This window comes from Emys orbicularis, chromosome 9, assembly GCF_028017835.1.
Source record: "Emys orbicularis isolate rEmyOrb1 chromosome 9, rEmyOrb1.hap1, whole genome shotgun sequence".
Classification (NCBI taxonomy): domain Eukaryota; kingdom Metazoa; phylum Chordata; order Testudines; family Emydidae; genus Emys; species Emys orbicularis.
Window position 1 is genome coordinate 51,797,198 of NC_088691.1, and position 16,489 is coordinate 51,813,686.

A 16,489-nucleotide genomic window follows, 5' to 3' on the forward strand; every position below is an offset into this window, starting at 1 on the left:
TCTGTTTTTCCCTAAGCCACATGCCAGTAACAGAGAGCGAATGCTCCATTCCCTGGATGTCAGGCGTGCCCTGGATGTCAGGCGTGCTCTACATTGAGCGCACAGAGCCATTTCATAAGTCACTATAGCTCTTTACTGCAATCGCAGAGAGAATGAAGGGGGCTACCCATCTCGTCCCAGCGCATTTCATTGTGGATCACGACCTGTATCAGGATTGTGACAACCTGGCAAAGATTCTAGCCGCTCCGCTGACAGCCTACTCCACAAGAGCACAGACTTCATCTGCAGCATTCCTTGTGCAGGTCCCTATCCATGACATATGAAAGGCAGCAACGTGGACTTCCATCCACACCTTCACGTCACCCTATGCCATTACCCAACAGGCAAGAGACGATGCAGCCTTTGGCAGGGCAGTCCTGCATTCAGCGTCCAGGTGAACTCCGACCCCTCCCCCAGGGAATCTGCTTGGAAGTCACCTATTGGAATGCACATGAGCATTCACTCGAAGAATGAAAGACTGTTACCTACCTCTTGTAACTGTTGTTCTTCGAGATGTGTTGCTCATGTCCATTCCAAATCCCACCCGCCTCCCCTCTGTCGGAGTATTCCAGCAAGAAGGAACTGAACAGGTGGCGGGTCGGCAGGGATCTATATACACCGCCATGAAGGTGCCACTCCAGGGATCTCCACAGCCGACCCGACGGGTACCGCTAGGGGAAGAACCTTCTGACAATCGTGCACGTGGCGCGCGCACACCTATTGGAATGGACATGAGCAACACATCTTGAAGAACAATAGTTACGAGAGAGAGGTAGGTAACTGTTTTTTCCATTATACTATAGGTAGGAAAATGTGATATAGTTCTGTCCAGAAAGTAACACCCAGAGGACTGTGGCTGTTTTTTGAATATTAGTGCGAGGCTAACTGATGTATACCCTGTTCATATATGTGGGGTTGTAGATTCCTTCCTGAGAGGGTGTGTGTTTAGAGCAATTCTGACCCTGGTCATGACAGCAGAAATTGAGACGAGGAGGTGATCTCTAGCTGGCCCAGTGGTATAATGTGCTTCCCATTTCACTTCTCGAGATCTGGATCTGAACATGTTTTAGGGTTGTAAGTGTAATGAGTGAGTTTGTATCAGTCTAGATATCTAGGCATGCAGCCATATGCTGGCACAGAAAACAGCAGCCGTCAGCAGTGAACACATCACCCTAGTGCTCTGCCCTTTGCACTGGCTCCCCATGGAATACACAGCCCATATTCACGTTTCCCCTCCATGGGATTGGTCCTAGTAACCTGAGAGATTGCCTCCCCCTCCCCCGCAACTATGACCTTAACAGCAACATCCTGCTGGAATGGTGAAACAGTACGCCACTGGGGTTACACTTGTCAATGTGACAAACAGAACTTTCCCAGGAGCAGGAGCTAGCCTACAGACCTTGTTCCCACCAAGAGATAAGGAATCGTCACCCCACCCCTTTTAGAACATACTGGAAACTTCATTTCTTCAATGTAGCTTTCCATCGCTAAGCTCTTCACATATACAGACACCTCACCCTAGACATGCCTATTTACTTACACACACAAACAGCTCCACAGGCTGGGGAAGAGGAAAGAGAAAGTAGTGGTCCTATTATTTCTATTTTTAAATACTTGGGAGGCCCTGAGGTACTACAGTGTTGAGTGCTATGTAGTATCTAGATAGACAGACTCTGTGGTGCTGTAGAAATAGGTCTATAGATTAGGGATGTAAAATACTAAACGGTTAACTGGTAAGCATTAGTCTTACCGGTTAACCAACCCTAACCGTTAACCCCCAGCCCCAGGGCCGATTACACGACATAATTTTAATTGTTTAAACGGTTAACTTTTTTAATGGATATTTACGTCCCTACTACAGATATGGCACTTTATAGATAGGTTGAGATCTGCGGGCTGATTTTCAGAGGGTTTAAGTGTTCACAGCTGCTATCAATGAGGGATGTGGGTGTTCAGCCCTTTTGACGGGCTTCTGCTCTGCAGTGGATACTTAGTCACAACCCACTTCTTGCCCCAATGGATAGCTGGGGAAGCAGAAGACCACTAAAGGGATGAGAGAGCTTGTTATAAGTCAGGATTGAAATATGTTAACAGAAGAGTCCAAGAAAGCTTATGTACAGCTCTGCACTAGCCAGTGCTAAAATTACACATAACCCACGTGTCAGCACATCTGCTTTCTCACGGACTGTCCTTTAAAAATTCATGGGTGGTTCATGCACGTCTCTCTCCAGCTGAAGGAGCAGCTGTCTCAGGCTGAACAAACTCATAACAGTGAGCTAGAAGGGATGAAAAAGGAGATCTCCCAGCTGACGCAGGCACTCCACCAGCGTGACATTGCTATCGCCTCGGCCAGCGGGTCCACTTCTGACATGGAGCAACGAATGAGAATGGAGATTGAAAGAATAGAGAGGAAAGCTGTGGAGCACAGGGTAAAAATGACTGAAGGCTCTTTCTCTGTCTCCACGGCCCTTGGGGCCCTGAGGGTTGCAGCACTGGGTCCTGCATTTCAGCTAAGCTAATGCTTTCCTTCCCTCTTGTGTTTTTAGCCTTGGGATCCAGAGACTGGCATGATCAGAGCAAGGGACTGGAGAGCCTCCCAGGAAAGCTTTCTAACCCTGTTGTGTCCCCCGCAGCCTCGCGCTTTCCTGACCAAACCTGTAGCCATTACTTGTCTTTCCTGCTGAAAGGGGTGTGGAAAAGAATTTCTGAGCATGGTTTGGGTGAGGAGGATCCTGTTGTAGCTGCCTATGGAGCTCTGGTATTATCCTAGGCTGTCAGCTGTGTGGAGGGAAAGGGGTAGAGAAGCTTTCCTTGAGCAAAGAGGAACTCTTGACAATCTTTACTTGATCAAGGTGAATCAACTCATTGTTCCATGTAGTACCAAAGTAGCAGCAGCTTTCAGCTCAGTTTAGAGGCGCTTAAAACAAGAGCAGAATGGTGCTGCTGTCTCTGGAAAGTCAGTCTGTTCATTGAGGTAGATCTGACCTGAAAATCAACAGAGAATCCCACAAGAAGTGGAAACGTGGATGAGTTGCTAAGGAGAAGTACAAAAGAATATCACAAGCAAGGAGGGACAAAATCAGGCTAAAGCACAGAATGAGTTACACCTTGTAAGGGACTTAATAGGCAATAAGAAGAGGTTCTTTAAATACATTAGGAGCAAAACAAAGATGAAGGAAACTAGGTCCTTTACTTAGAGGGGAAGGAGAGCTAAGAAGCAACATCAAGAAAGTTGAGGTGTTTAATGACTATTTTGCTTCAGATACTCAGCACAATTAATGTTAATAATGGGGAAGGAACACAAGCCAAAATAGGGAGAGAACAGGTTAAAGAATAAATATTTAGATAAGGTAGATGTATTCAAGTTGGCAGGGCCTGATTAAATTCATTCTAGGGTACTTAAGGAGCTAGCTGAAGAATCTCAGAACAGTTAGAAATTATCTTTTGAGAACTCCTGAAGGACAGGTGAGGTCCCAGAGGACTGGAGAAGGGCAAACATAGTACCTGTCTTTAAAAGGGGGAATAAAGAGGACGCAGGGAACTTTGATACCTTGCAAGATACTGGAACAAATTATTAAACAATCAGTTTGCAAGCACCTGGAGGATAACAGGGTTATAAGGAATAGTCAGCATGGATTTGTCAAGAACAAATCATGCCAAACCAACCTAATTTCCTTCTTTGACTGGGTTACTAGCCTGGTGGATAGGGAGGAAGCAGTAGAAGTGATATCTCTTGATTTTCGTAAGGCTTTTGACACAGTTCCACATGATATTTTCATAAGCAAACCAGGGAATTGTGGTCCAGATGAAATTACTATAAAGTGGAATAACTGGCTAGGTGGTAATACTGCTGAAAAAGATCAGGGAATTATAGGGGAACACAAACTGAATGAGTCAACAGTGTGATGCAGTTGCAAAAAAGGCTAATGTCATTCTGGGGTGTATTAACAGGAGTGTCATAATGTAAGACATGGCAGGTAATTGTCCAACTCTGCTTGTATTGGTGAGGCCTCAGTTGGAGTAGTGTGTCCAAAACAGGGCACCAAACTTTAGGAAACATGTGGACAAATTGTTGCTCTCCTCTGAACTCTCTCCAAATGTGATAAAAGGTTTAGAAAATCTGGACTATGAGGAAAAGTCAACAAAACTGGGCATGTTTATTCTTGAGAAAAGAAGACTGAGGGGGACCTGATAACAGCCTTAATATATTAAGGGCTTTTATAAAGAGGATGGTGATTGATTGATCTCCATGTCCTCTGAAGGTAGGATGAGAAGTAATAGGCTTAATCTGCAGCAAGGGAGATTTAGGTTAGATATTAGGAATAACTTTCTAACTATTAATTAAACTCTGGAATAGGCTTCCAAGGGAAGCTGTAGCATCCTCATTATTGGAGATTTTTAAGAACAGGCTGGACAAACACCTGGTCAAGGTGGACAAGGTTTAATTGGTCCTGCCTCAGTGCAGGGGGCTGGACGTGATGACTTTTCAAGGTCCCTTCCAGGCCTTCATTTCTATGATTCGTTGAATTCAATTTGAGATGTCTTACATTAATTAGACTTCGGCAATAAAATCCTATAAACCAATGTGAAAATAGGCTGGCTTGGACTGTGTACAACTAAATAAGTTGTACAGGTCCCATTGCAAACTTAGTGGGGACTACAACACAGAACTTGCTTCGTAAGCTACATTAGCATTTGAGCTAAAAGTGGGAAAAGATAGCATGTAGGTCTTTGATTAGTTATTTGTGTTCATCCTGTCTTCTCAGGTGATTCTGGTTCAGTTGGAAACCCTGAGGCTGGAGAACCGTCACCTCTCTGAGATGTTGCAGAAGGTGGAGTCTAGTGTGTTGGGGGTATGGAATGTGGAATAGCAATTAGAAGACCTAGCATTGTGGTGGTGGGCTGTGTGGTAGCAATAGTATTAGCGCTTGTATATAACGCCTTCCGCACCTAGGCTGCTAAGTGCTTGATAAAGTTGGATAGGCATCATTCCCTCCTGTTGTACAGTTGAGGAAAGTGAGACCCAGAGATTATGATGATAGCTTGCTTTTATATAGCGCTTTTCATCAGTAGATTTCAAAGGACTTGAGAGAGGAGGTTGATGTCATTATCCCTGTTTCACAGGTGGAGAAACTGAGGCACAGAAAGGGGGAGGTGACTTGCTTAAGGCCACCCACCAGACCAGTGGCAGAGCTGGGGATAGAACCCAGGACTCCCAATCCCTGGTTCAGTGCCCTAGCCACTGGCTCCTGCTGCCTCCTCTCATCACATTGTAGTAAATGCCATGTTTTTATCAGCTTGTCTTCTAGCTTTGAGCTGATTCAAGAGTCTGACTATAAATCCCAGATGCCTCCTCCACAAGTTTGAGAGCTATAAGTACTCTGGCTCTTGTAACTACTGCACTGAAAATACATTTTACTTCCTGGTGAGAGGGAATTTGCTAGACTTTCCCCCCTCTCTTTAGTCAGTAGGCACTGGCAGAGATGTGATGTTGAAAAACATCATATAAATCTACAGAAAATCTGTTGGACTTGCTGCTACCACTAGATGTCGCTTTGGGCGGTAGTTCTGAATAATAGGGAGGGAGAGAAAGATGGGGCTTAGCATAAAGGCTGGAATATACTGGTCACTATTGCAGAGATTTCTCAGAGCAAAACATCCTTTCAGCCTGGGTTACTCCCCACCTGTGCAACGCACAGGAAAGTAAAATCAATGACACTAAAATGAAGTAGCAGCAACATTCCGAGGGAAGATATTTCTGTGGCATTTTATTTTAGTGGGTGTAGGATGGAATTAATGATGTCTGCTTTGTAGGCAGTATTTTACATAACCAAAATCAACATGTCGTAGGGGGAGAGATGGCTGGATTCAGGCAACAGAAAACCTATTAGAGCTGTTTGGGAATATTTTATCCAAACTTTTTTCAGGGGAAAATATGAGGGGAGACTACAAACGTTCAGTTTTTTATCATGTTTTTCAACCAGCTCTAAAACGTACTAAGCTGTCGGGAGTCTGCAGTTTGTGCAAGAGAAACAGTTTTCTCGGGGGCCGATCTGAGACTCCCAGGAACTAAGGACCATCCCAAACTTCACCATCTTCCCATTGAAGTGCTAGGCACACATGTCCAACCTGCTTTCTTTAATGTAAACAGAGAGTCGCACAGACCTCTTCAAAACAAAAACAAAAAACAAACCAACCCTGACAACCCCACCAAAACACAATTGCATGCCGCATACACAGTTCTCCTCCCTGGGTAGAGGATGAGAAAGAGAACAAACCACATGTGGCAGATGTTAGTCTTATTGCTTAATGCACAACTAGATAGTGCTGAGATACTGTGGACATAAGGGCATGGTAAGAAACTGAATAGAATGGAATAGACCGTGAGGACCGTGATAGCAGCCAGTTTGAATTGCCAAGCCTATCAGCAAGTTGAAGACTAACTAGTGGTCTCTGAACTTTTTCCAAGGTACAGCTTTGGGATTGTCTGTGAATGGACAAAAAGAAAGAGGGGGAAAGTCTATAGAGGAAAAATAGTTGGGAAATAGAAATTTCCTTTCCCCAGTTAGAAAAGGGGGCAGGGAGAGAACTAGATGCCAAAAACTGAATCACTGTAGTTATGTACAAACAACCCATTTCTGCTTTTGAAAGACTTAACAATGTAAAGTATCAGAGGAGTAGCCGTGTTAGTCTGGATCTGTAAAAAGCGACAAAGAGTCCTGTGGCACCTTATAGACTAACAGACGTATTGGAGCATAAGCTTTCGTGGGTGAATACCCACTTCGTCAGATGCATGTAGTGGAAGCTTTCGTGGGTGAATACCCACTCCGTCAGATGCATGTAGTGGAAATTTCCACTGCATGCATCTGACAAAGTGAGCATTCACCCACGAAAGCTTATGCTCCAATACGTCTGTTAGTCTATAAGGTGCCACAGGACTCTTTGTCGCTTTTAACAATGTAAGTAAGTAATGTGTGAAACTCAGAGAAAAGATTGGAAGTGGTATTTCAGAACTAGATACATTTCTGCTCATGCCCACAGACCCGGCATTGGCTATGTGTGTGTGTGGGGGGGGGGGGGGGGGAAGATGGGGGAGAGAGAGGGGGCACGCGGAGGGAGTTTCTTTTGTCTGTAATGGGTTCTTGGAGGCAGAATTCTAGATTTGTCAGTCCCAGGTCATTACTTTACCACTTTGCTGCAGCAGGAAAGAAGTCGTTCCCTATGTAAAGTCCAGTCAAATAAATAGAAGGTGCCTAGTACATCTAGCCACACCAGTGCAAACACTTGTTTGGGTGTACCTGAGGAGTCATTTAGCAGTTAAGTGACTCTCAAATTTGGCTTCAAAGTTCACACCCAGCTGAGATGAATGAAGGAAATTCACTTCTCTGCTTATTTGATTAGCTCATTCTGTCTGGTTGCAGACTCAATAAGAGAGCAGCAATTGATTTACCCTCTGGAGGTATCATTGCTAGTAAAAAGCCTGGAAATTTCACTCCTTAAAACGGGACTCCTAGAATACGTTCTAGGAAGAATGTGGTCCATCTGTGCTCTGGATCTAGATTATCTCTGTCAAAATCCTGAAAAACAGAAGTTTGGATTGACTTCAACATCTCTCCCTTTGTTAGGCAAAAGATGTCCCTGTAACAGACATCCAAGAAAGCTACACCACAGCACTAAATAAATTAGAGTCTGAGAACCAGCAACTGCAGAAGGACCTGGCAGAAACTAGAGCTAAGTTAGAGTTCTCCACTCAGGTCTGTCGGGACAAGTATGAAAGCATCGTGCAGCAAATGCAAAGCAAAGTGACTGAGATCAAGGATACAGAATGCAGGTGAGAGCATGGCATGGGGACAGAGGTTTTTATTATTATTATTATTATTACAAAGGAAAGTAGAAGACAAACGAATAGGTTTCTGATGCCACGTTTTATACAGAATATCTTCCCCAAAACTTTTACACAAGGCCATTCTGGAATTTGCCATTGTGCTTTAAATGGAGCAATAGCTTTTAGTCCGTTATCTTCGTTCTGCAGTGCTGGCTGGCCTCTTAGGCTACGTCTACATAGCATTTTGGATTTGACAATGGGGCTCCCAGCCTGGGTTGACAGAGTTCGGTTAGTGGGGCTTGCACTAGCAGTCTAAAAGTAGCTGTTTAGACAGCGCTTTGACTGTGCACCTCGGGCTCTGAAGTCTAGGGAGGGGGGCTGGACTTCAGAGCCCAAGCTGCACCTACAAAGTACTGTCTACACAGCTACTTTTAGACCACTAGTGTGAGGCCTGCTAACCCAGGTCTGTCAAGTCGGGCTGGGCAACTCATTGCTGCAGGCTGTGTAGACATGCCCTTACTGGTGCTCTTCTTCATTGCCGCTATACTTAGCTGCTTTTGTGTAGCAAAATTAGCACATATTTGAAGCATGCATGCATTCTCCTCAGTAAACTTGTACTGGTTTTTGTGGAGGAATTAGCTGTGGCACAGGAAGCTGTGGTCGTAATAGGATGTTCCACAGACTGTAATACTTAAAATGACCAGAACAATAGAATAAATGGTGGTGTGAATTCCCTGAAGACTGGATGTACTTCTGGGGTCTTGTGAAAACAAGTGATAGCAGCCAGTTTGAATTGCCAAGCCTATCAGGAAAGTGAAGACTAACCTCTCTGAACTTTTCCAAGAAAAGGTCCTTGGATAAGATCTGTAAAACAGAGCCAAACTGTCCTGACGTTATATTTGTGCTTTCTGTCCTGCTCTCCAGAAGAACCCAGGAGCTGCAGCACAAACACGAGGAAGAAAGAAGGAAACTGCAGGCCAGGCTTGAAAAGACCATTCAGCACTACAAAGGGGAGATCCAGACTCTGAAAGCCCAGCATGTGTCGCCTGGGATGGGCGCTGTGTCTGGTGCAGCAGGCGGATTGAGCCCCCACATCAGCAGGAGCTGCTCTAAGGAATCCCTGTCCTCTGACTCGCTGCTGGGAGCAGACCCTTTGCCCCCTGTGCTGGATGGAAAACAAGATTTCACTGATGATGCATCCAGGGAGTCAGTCTCCAGTCAACAGAGAGAACTTGTGCCTTTGGTAAGTAGTAATATAGGGCTGTTGGTCACTGTTCAAAGAGAAGGGATATAGTCAGGATTCTCCATTCTCTTATATGACAAATATAAGCAGGTTTTAAACACCACCATACTGTGTGTGCACATAGAGGTACATTGTAACCCAAAGCCAGGAATGCAAATAGTACAGGGATGATGAATACTGTAATAACTAGAATGACGGTTTGGAATAAGATTATTTCCCAGAACACTTTGGGGCAAGACTTTCTGCTGAAATACAAATTCTAAATTCCAAGTTGGTTCAGCTTGTAGTGAACTGCTTCTTGATACTGGAGTTGTGTACCAACTGACGTAAGCAACCCGCTTCAGTTATTAAATATTCTGTATCCGTATCTGTTTGGTGAAACTTGGCTCAGGCATTTAATATTTTGTAGGAGAGGGAAAACTGCTATGCTGAAAATATAGTGGATGGGGAGGATGAAATCAAGTTTCTGAGGTAGGAAATTAGTTCACATATTTTTCCTAGTACTGATTGGAGGACACTTGGAGTTTTTTGGTTCTCCCCACCCCATACACTGTACTTTGTCACTATTTTATGGCTCTTAAAGGGCTGCCACTGGTATATCACTCCCCTACAGCATTAGTAGAGAAAGGGAGCTTGCCAGCAGGCAGCATTTGTCACAAAAAAAAGAGGTGATTGGAGAAGTGGTAGTAAACTGGATGAGACTAGCCGCTGCATATCTGTGAAAGGCCAGCATTTTCTGACTTGGGTGAAATCCAAGAGGCTCTCTCTGGATGTGGAAATCACCAATTGTCTTCTCTTGCCAAGAAATTGAAGGCAGGCTTTCCCTGATGGACAACAACTCTTTCCTAATCTCATATTTTATCTCCCCTTCCCCTCCCCCCACATTCCCTTCTCTGAATCCCCCCCCTCATTTTTAATGTAGTTTAAAACTTAGCTTCCAAATGTCCCCTTTCATGGGGTGAGCTGTCTGGGGGAGGCAAGTGAGTGGCAGAACCAGCTTCCGTTTTTATTTGAAAGAATAGATGGCAATTTATCAACAAGGGCTGGCTGAAGAGGAGTGTGATGGGAGCTCAGTGCATTCCTCCCAGCTGCATGGGACTCGTGCCTCACAAACCCGTAATGTTCAAGGAGGCAGTACATAAAAGAAAGCAGGGACTTCATAGTCTGCTCAGAAACTCATTCCCGCAGTGGGGAGAGACAGGCAGCAGCAGGTGGGTGAGTAACATGCACAGGAAAAGGTGGCTAAACTCAGGTGATAAAACCATTGTAATGATTTAAACTTGTATTAGACCAGGGGTAGGCAACCTATGGCACGCGTGCCAAAGGCGGCACGCGAGTTGATTTTCATTGGCACTCACACTGCTCGGGTCCTGGCCACTGGTCCGGGGGGCTCTGCATTTTAATTTAATTTAAAATAAAGCTTCTTAAACATTTTAAAAACCTTGTTTACTTTACATACAACAATAGTTTAGTTATATATTATAGACTTATAGAAAGAGACCTTCTACAAACATTAAAATGTATTACTGGCACGCGAAACCTTAAATTAGAGTGAATAAATGAAGACTCGGCACACCACTTCTGAAAGGTTGCCGACCCCTCCATTAGACAGTGGTTTTATACAACCTCTTTCATAGTCTTGAGTTACCCTAAAGCTGTGTAGAAAGTTCAACACTGAGTATGAAATCCTCGCCCCATTGAAGTCAACAGGAATTTTACCACCAACTTCCCTGGGGCCAGGATTCCCCCTAGAAGTGCGGTGGTCGGGTAGGTAACTGTGGAAGTCATTTTCCACACAATAGTAGCTCCCACTCAGCCCTGGACGTACGAAGTCCTTGTTATGGAGAGCAGTTACATGCACCACGGTAGTGTTATAGGATTTTTCACTGCTGTTGGAGACTGGCTGAAGCTACCTGGAGAGTCAGTATCTCTCCCTGTGTGCCCTACAGCTAGCAACTAGGACTGAATTGTTGTATCAGTGACTTGTCTAAGCATGAGACCCTGACTTGGCCCAGAGGAGGGAATGTCAACACAACTCATGTAGTGCTGTACCTTTTGAAAGTATGACTGGAATCCTGTTTTTGCTGACCTTCAGCTGGCACTCTTTTACTGTGACAGGCTGGAAGCATGCCCAATCTCTGCATTATTGATTTCATATTACTTCTGGCTTTTTGTGGTGTCCTGAGGGCCTTGTCCCTTGCTCATTCAAAATCTAGCCCCTTGCTGAGTGGCAAGGGACTTAGGAGCAGATGTCCCAGCTATGGTTCTTCCAGTGAGGCTTCTGCTCCTAAGTCATTTGTTAACTTAGCCACCCGGGGCCTCACTTTTAGAATGTCACTTTTTCCAGCTGACCTTTTAAGGTTCCTAATCTGCCACCTCAATAAAGTTCCATAATGACATAACTTAGATTCTAGGTTCCCTGAACATGTTGAAACTGCTTGTGGTTCAGTACAGTTTCTCTTGAATTAAATGCACTGTTTTTCCCCTCACAGTCTAATGCCAGAATATTGCATCTGTTGAAGCCTCCTGCTGCAGTTTGTGTGCCCATGAGCCCTGTTAACATCTCTGTTTTCCTTTAGTGCCCCCTGCCTACAGCTCCGATTGGCTCAATAGCAGCAAGGTTTTTGGAGGAGGAAGAAGTGAGATCTCAGCATATCCTGGAACGCTTAGATGCTCACATTGAGGAACTGAAAAGGGAGAGTGAAAGGACAGTGAAACAGTTCACACGCCAGAAGTAACAGCTCTTCAAGGTCTGTGGATTTGAAGACTGGTTTAATTAAACCACATCAAACTGAGGGGGAAGGTACTCATGAGCCTAATATAACACAGAGCTTGCAGGAGAGATGTCCACTCATTCCCCAAGCTGAATTAGCAGTGTGGAAAACAAGGAAATCATGCTCGTCTCTGGAGCAAAACACTTTGCGTGGTGGGAGTGATTGTGCTGGTGAAAGTACATCTCCATCTGAAACACTGGCTCAGGAGGCTAGAGGTCTCTGTTCCAGGAGAGTGTGTGTGTGTGTGTGTGTGTGTGTGTGTGTTCACTGCCATGGAGATTGTGATGTCTTCCCAGAGCAAATTCCAGTGTAAACTATTTATTTAAAATTTATTTTTATATCTGTAAAAAAGATAAATAAAAGCAAAAGCAGAAAAATCCCTTCTCCCTGTTCTCATTTCTACTCCTCTTCCCTCCCCACGCCCCAAGGCACAAAGTAAATCTCTTTCAGCCAGTGAGTTTTCATTTGTATCCCATCTCCAGGGAATTAATCTGACCATCTGCTTCCAAGAGTTGTTATGCTCTTTTCAAAAAAACAAGGTATACAGCAAGCCTAAGTGGGGGAGGAAACACTTTCCAAATGAAGCTCTCCTCTCCTAGTGTACTGTTTGGTAAATATTTCCTGGAGCTTCATGCAACTCCTACACCCGGCTGCTTGCGTGCTGTGCTGTTCATTTCCATCCGCTTCCATCTTGCTCTTATATTGCTTTCACAGATACTGAGGCAGTAAAATACTCAAGCAGAAAACAAAGGAAGGTGGCAGAATTCTCACTATGGTGATGGATATAAAAGAGGAGCAGTTGGAACAGAAGGTGAAGTCAAGTGTAAGGGATAAACACACATGAATGAGAGCCACTATATTTGTACAACAGCTGTATTACAGAGCACTGAGCAGCTGGTGGGAATTGTAAGAGTGGCTTTAGGAGTCAGGTCAGTGTGCCAGATAGCTTCCGAGAAGTTGTTTCATTCCGACAGGAGGAGTACATCTTAAGGCACTTGTCCTTGACTGTTTTCAGTGTGTGTTCTGTCACATCTAAGGGAACAGATTGGAGACCAAGCCTGATGCTTTTTTTGTTGATAATGAATTCCTAATCCACCCTCGCCAGCTCTTTTGTTTTATGTACTAGCCTCATTTATAAAGTGGACCGGATTGGCTAACCCAGTCACATGGCAAGGAGGTGAGCTAATGCTGCCACATAGCTCCAGTAAGAGTCCTCACAATGAACAGGCCACTGAGCCAAAGTTATTGTAATAATTTGTCAGCTGACAAATCAGAAAGGATTTTATGTCCCTGTTAGAGATTCAAAGATCCCTAGGGGAGTTAGGTTCCCAGTTGCCATTGAAAGTCAATGGGAGTTGCACACCTAACTCCCTAGGTCCCAGCCATTGTCTTTCCTCCTGCTCCTTTGTTGTGCTTCCTTTTCCTGCTGCTTAGACTCCACCCTCCCATTCCATCTCCCTCATGCTCATCTGCCCCTCCTTGGCAAGGCTGTGGGTTCCCTGAGCATGGTCCAGGTGGGCATTGATCCGCACTACTCAGCACCCTGCTGCATTAGCTTGACTCATAAATGCAGCTTGATTTAAAATGTACACTGTGCGGTATTGGCGTCTCCATCCCCACATTTGCCACTCCCTGTTTCTCTCTGTCCTTATTAGTTTTCCACAACTTTTAATCAGTTTCACACACTGAGAAGACCTGAAATCACAGAATGCATGAAGACTTGCCATAAGCGATAATCAGCTCCATCGATCCAGACCATCCAGTGAAGGTGGTAAGTAATGCCTGTTAAAACAAAGGCGTTATATTCTGTTGCTGGAAGCTTTTGCCTCATCCCCTCCCCTCTCAACAACTATGAGTCAGTGTATGTTTGAAAGCTCTCCTATGTTGCCTGGGGAATTTAAAAATGTGGAGGATTTGTGGATCCCATCAGCTGTCCTTGATAAATGTAAATGATGGTTCTAGAGCCATTCCAGAGACTGTTGTGCCATACAATGGGACCTAGTGCCCTTTTGCAATGTGATATTTATTATGGACACTCCTTTTCCCATATAACATATAGAGCCTGAAGACACACTATGGTGGCAGGATTTTCCAGCACGCATAGTGATGGTCTGACTCTCCTCTGGCTCTGACTTCAATTGGAGCAGAGGCAGGTCAATGAAAACAACTCAGCAAGGCCCTATATATAGGCTAACCACTTAGGCCAAAGGGGCAACAATAGCAAAGGATCTCAAGGCTTCCATGAGATGAAGTATATAAACATTAGGGTGGTGGAATCCTGGCCATTATCTAGTCAGTGGCAAAACTTCCATTGACTCCAATAGGGGCCAGGAGTTTGCTCTGTGATTAGCAAAATCTGGTAAATCCTGAAGTAGATGATGGTTGCAGATGAGCAACACTAAAGGTTCTCATGTGTATAGAGCCTGTGCATGGATGACTAGAGAGGAAAGAAACTTAACAGACAGACTGTGCCATGAAAGGAGCAATTACCCCAGTTGCATCAGGCCGGGTTATACAGCCACACTCTGAGATATGAAGCCAATATGCCATTCGCTTGCATTTTATTACAGTGCATGAAAATACTATTCCATCACCATCCCCTGCACCTAAATACGCTATTACATTTGGGCCATTATTGAAGCAATTAGCTATAATAATTGATAGATGGAGGAGCTGAGAGGCAGTTATCAAAGTTCTTCACTTGTATGTGTGTAGAATAATTTTCCAATATCAAAAAGGATGAGACCTCTGACATTAGCAAATCACAGCCGACAATGTGAATTCTTAGCTCAGAGTAATTACTTCTCTGCATGGCATAGGGTTACAGAAACTCTCCCAGTCCCCTTTCAGACTGAAGGATAATAGTCCATTTGAATTGGTGGGGAGAGTTGACTTATCAATAATGTGCGCTATAAAACTGTAAAGTGTACCTGTCGTTTTGTGAGGAGGAGGAATAGGGTTGTTTATCCTGGAGGGAGATGGCACAGTGAGTCCAGGCTTTATGGCACTTTTATCTGGGGCTGCAGGGTTTCCGTGCATTCATTTATACCTTCTGAATGTTGAACATCCCTCGGAATAATTACTTGGTCCTAGCAGTTTTATAATTAATGACGCTAGAAGGGGTTTTTTTTGGTTTTTTTTGGTCTTTGAACTCATCCTTTTAATAACACCAAACGTTTGCCTTCTGTTTCATTTAAAAAAATATGTGGAAACCAACTTGTAGTGAGTTGTGCCTTGATTTCTAGTCCGCACCATTTGAAATGGAAAGGCTGCCATCTTGGCAAGACTTTTAATGCTGGTCTCACCAGATATGTGACAGGGCATCAGATGTACAGTAGATTGTTCCTTATCCATGTGTGATATTGCATCTAGGTCATGTGTCTACTTAATCCAAGGGGTGAAGGTGTACAGAGAGAGAGAGAGAGAGAGAGAGACTAAAAACAAATTGGCTGGTTGTATTGAGGGTAATAACAGTATCCTATAGCCCAGGAGAGAAAATGAGTCCTGGAGACTCTTATCGTGATAGGTGATGGGAAATCTGTACAAAGAAACTATTTTTATTGCTCTCTGAGCATCTGTTACATGAGTAGTTTGGGCTTCTCCTGCCCCAATTCCAGCTTCCTTCCCCCTGCCACTTTACCTGCTGGGTGAAGGTCTAGGGACTTTCTTGTGACAAGCAGAGATTTGGTAAGAGGAGCCAGAGCCTTGTCTCCCTCTAGCCATTTGCAGGGGCTTTACTATGGTCAGACTTTGGGAGCAAGCATAGGCTTCTGGGAGCAGCCTGTATCTATGTGTTGGCCTGGTCTGTAGAGGCATGGGGCTGGCTGCTGGACCCTGAGCAGGAATACTTGCTGGGAATGAGGGCAGGCTGTAGGACTGCCCCTTGGAATCACACTCAAGGTAGGCTACTGGCAGTCCCAGCTCTGGCCACATTGGATTCTGATGCCACGGTGATTGGAGGGAACTGGTGTAACTGAACATGCCAAACTAGTCATTTCAGATGTTGAAATTCCCAGTGGCTAAAGGCCAGCCAGAGAGGTAACAGTTCACCAAATGGGCTGCGTATGTCTGGGTGGAGCTGAAACACTGTAAGGATCTGCTTGTATGAAATCCGAGAGCTCTGTCAAACCTCGTGGCCTTCTCCAGCTGAAAGCTGTGGTCCAAGGGAAAAGGCATTCCTCTGCCAGAGGCCAAAATAAAGCAGGACATGCTTCAACCAAGGCCCACAATAATGTTGTCATAGCAGTCTTGGCTTAGTCTTCACAGAGCTTGTCAGAAAGGGTTTCCTTTTCTTCTGTCTGCATCCCTGCTGTGTTATGTATTCTGCTCTCCAGGGAATCACCTCCCTGCTGCTGGGATTACAACTATTAGCATTTCTGGGGGAGCAGCTGCCAATCCACCCAGCCCTGTCATAGTTCAGAGACAGTGGGCTGCCTGAGGGGGGCTTTACCTTGCTTTTAGATGCTGCATGGAGTCCCTTCATCACAGCGCAGTGCACGCAGTCCCCCAAGCACTGCTTTCGCTGGCATTCTGCAGAATGAATTGCCAGACAGTATTTTTGCCAACAGAAGGAGCTCAGATTGTTCTGTGAGTGCAATAACTAGAATG

General features: G+C 44.7%; 1 protein-coding gene across 1 annotated transcript in view; it reads left to right on the forward strand.

Annotated features, from left to right (window-relative positions):
• Nucleotides 1-11,845, forward strand: part of CEP63 (centrosomal protein 63) — a 44,836-nt gene extending 32,991 nt beyond the window's left edge. Inside the window, exons 11-13 of the mRNA XM_065410262.1 lie at nucleotides 2,271-2,468; nucleotides 4,806-4,901; nucleotides 11,687-11,845. Coding sequence (XP_065266334.1) covers nucleotides 2,271-2,468; nucleotides 4,806-4,901; nucleotides 11,687-11,845 — 453 coding nt within the window. The remainder of the gene's footprint in view (nucleotides 1-2,270; nucleotides 2,469-4,805; nucleotides 4,902-11,686) is intronic.
• The last annotated feature ends 4,644 nt before the right edge of the window (nucleotides 11,846-16,489 follow it).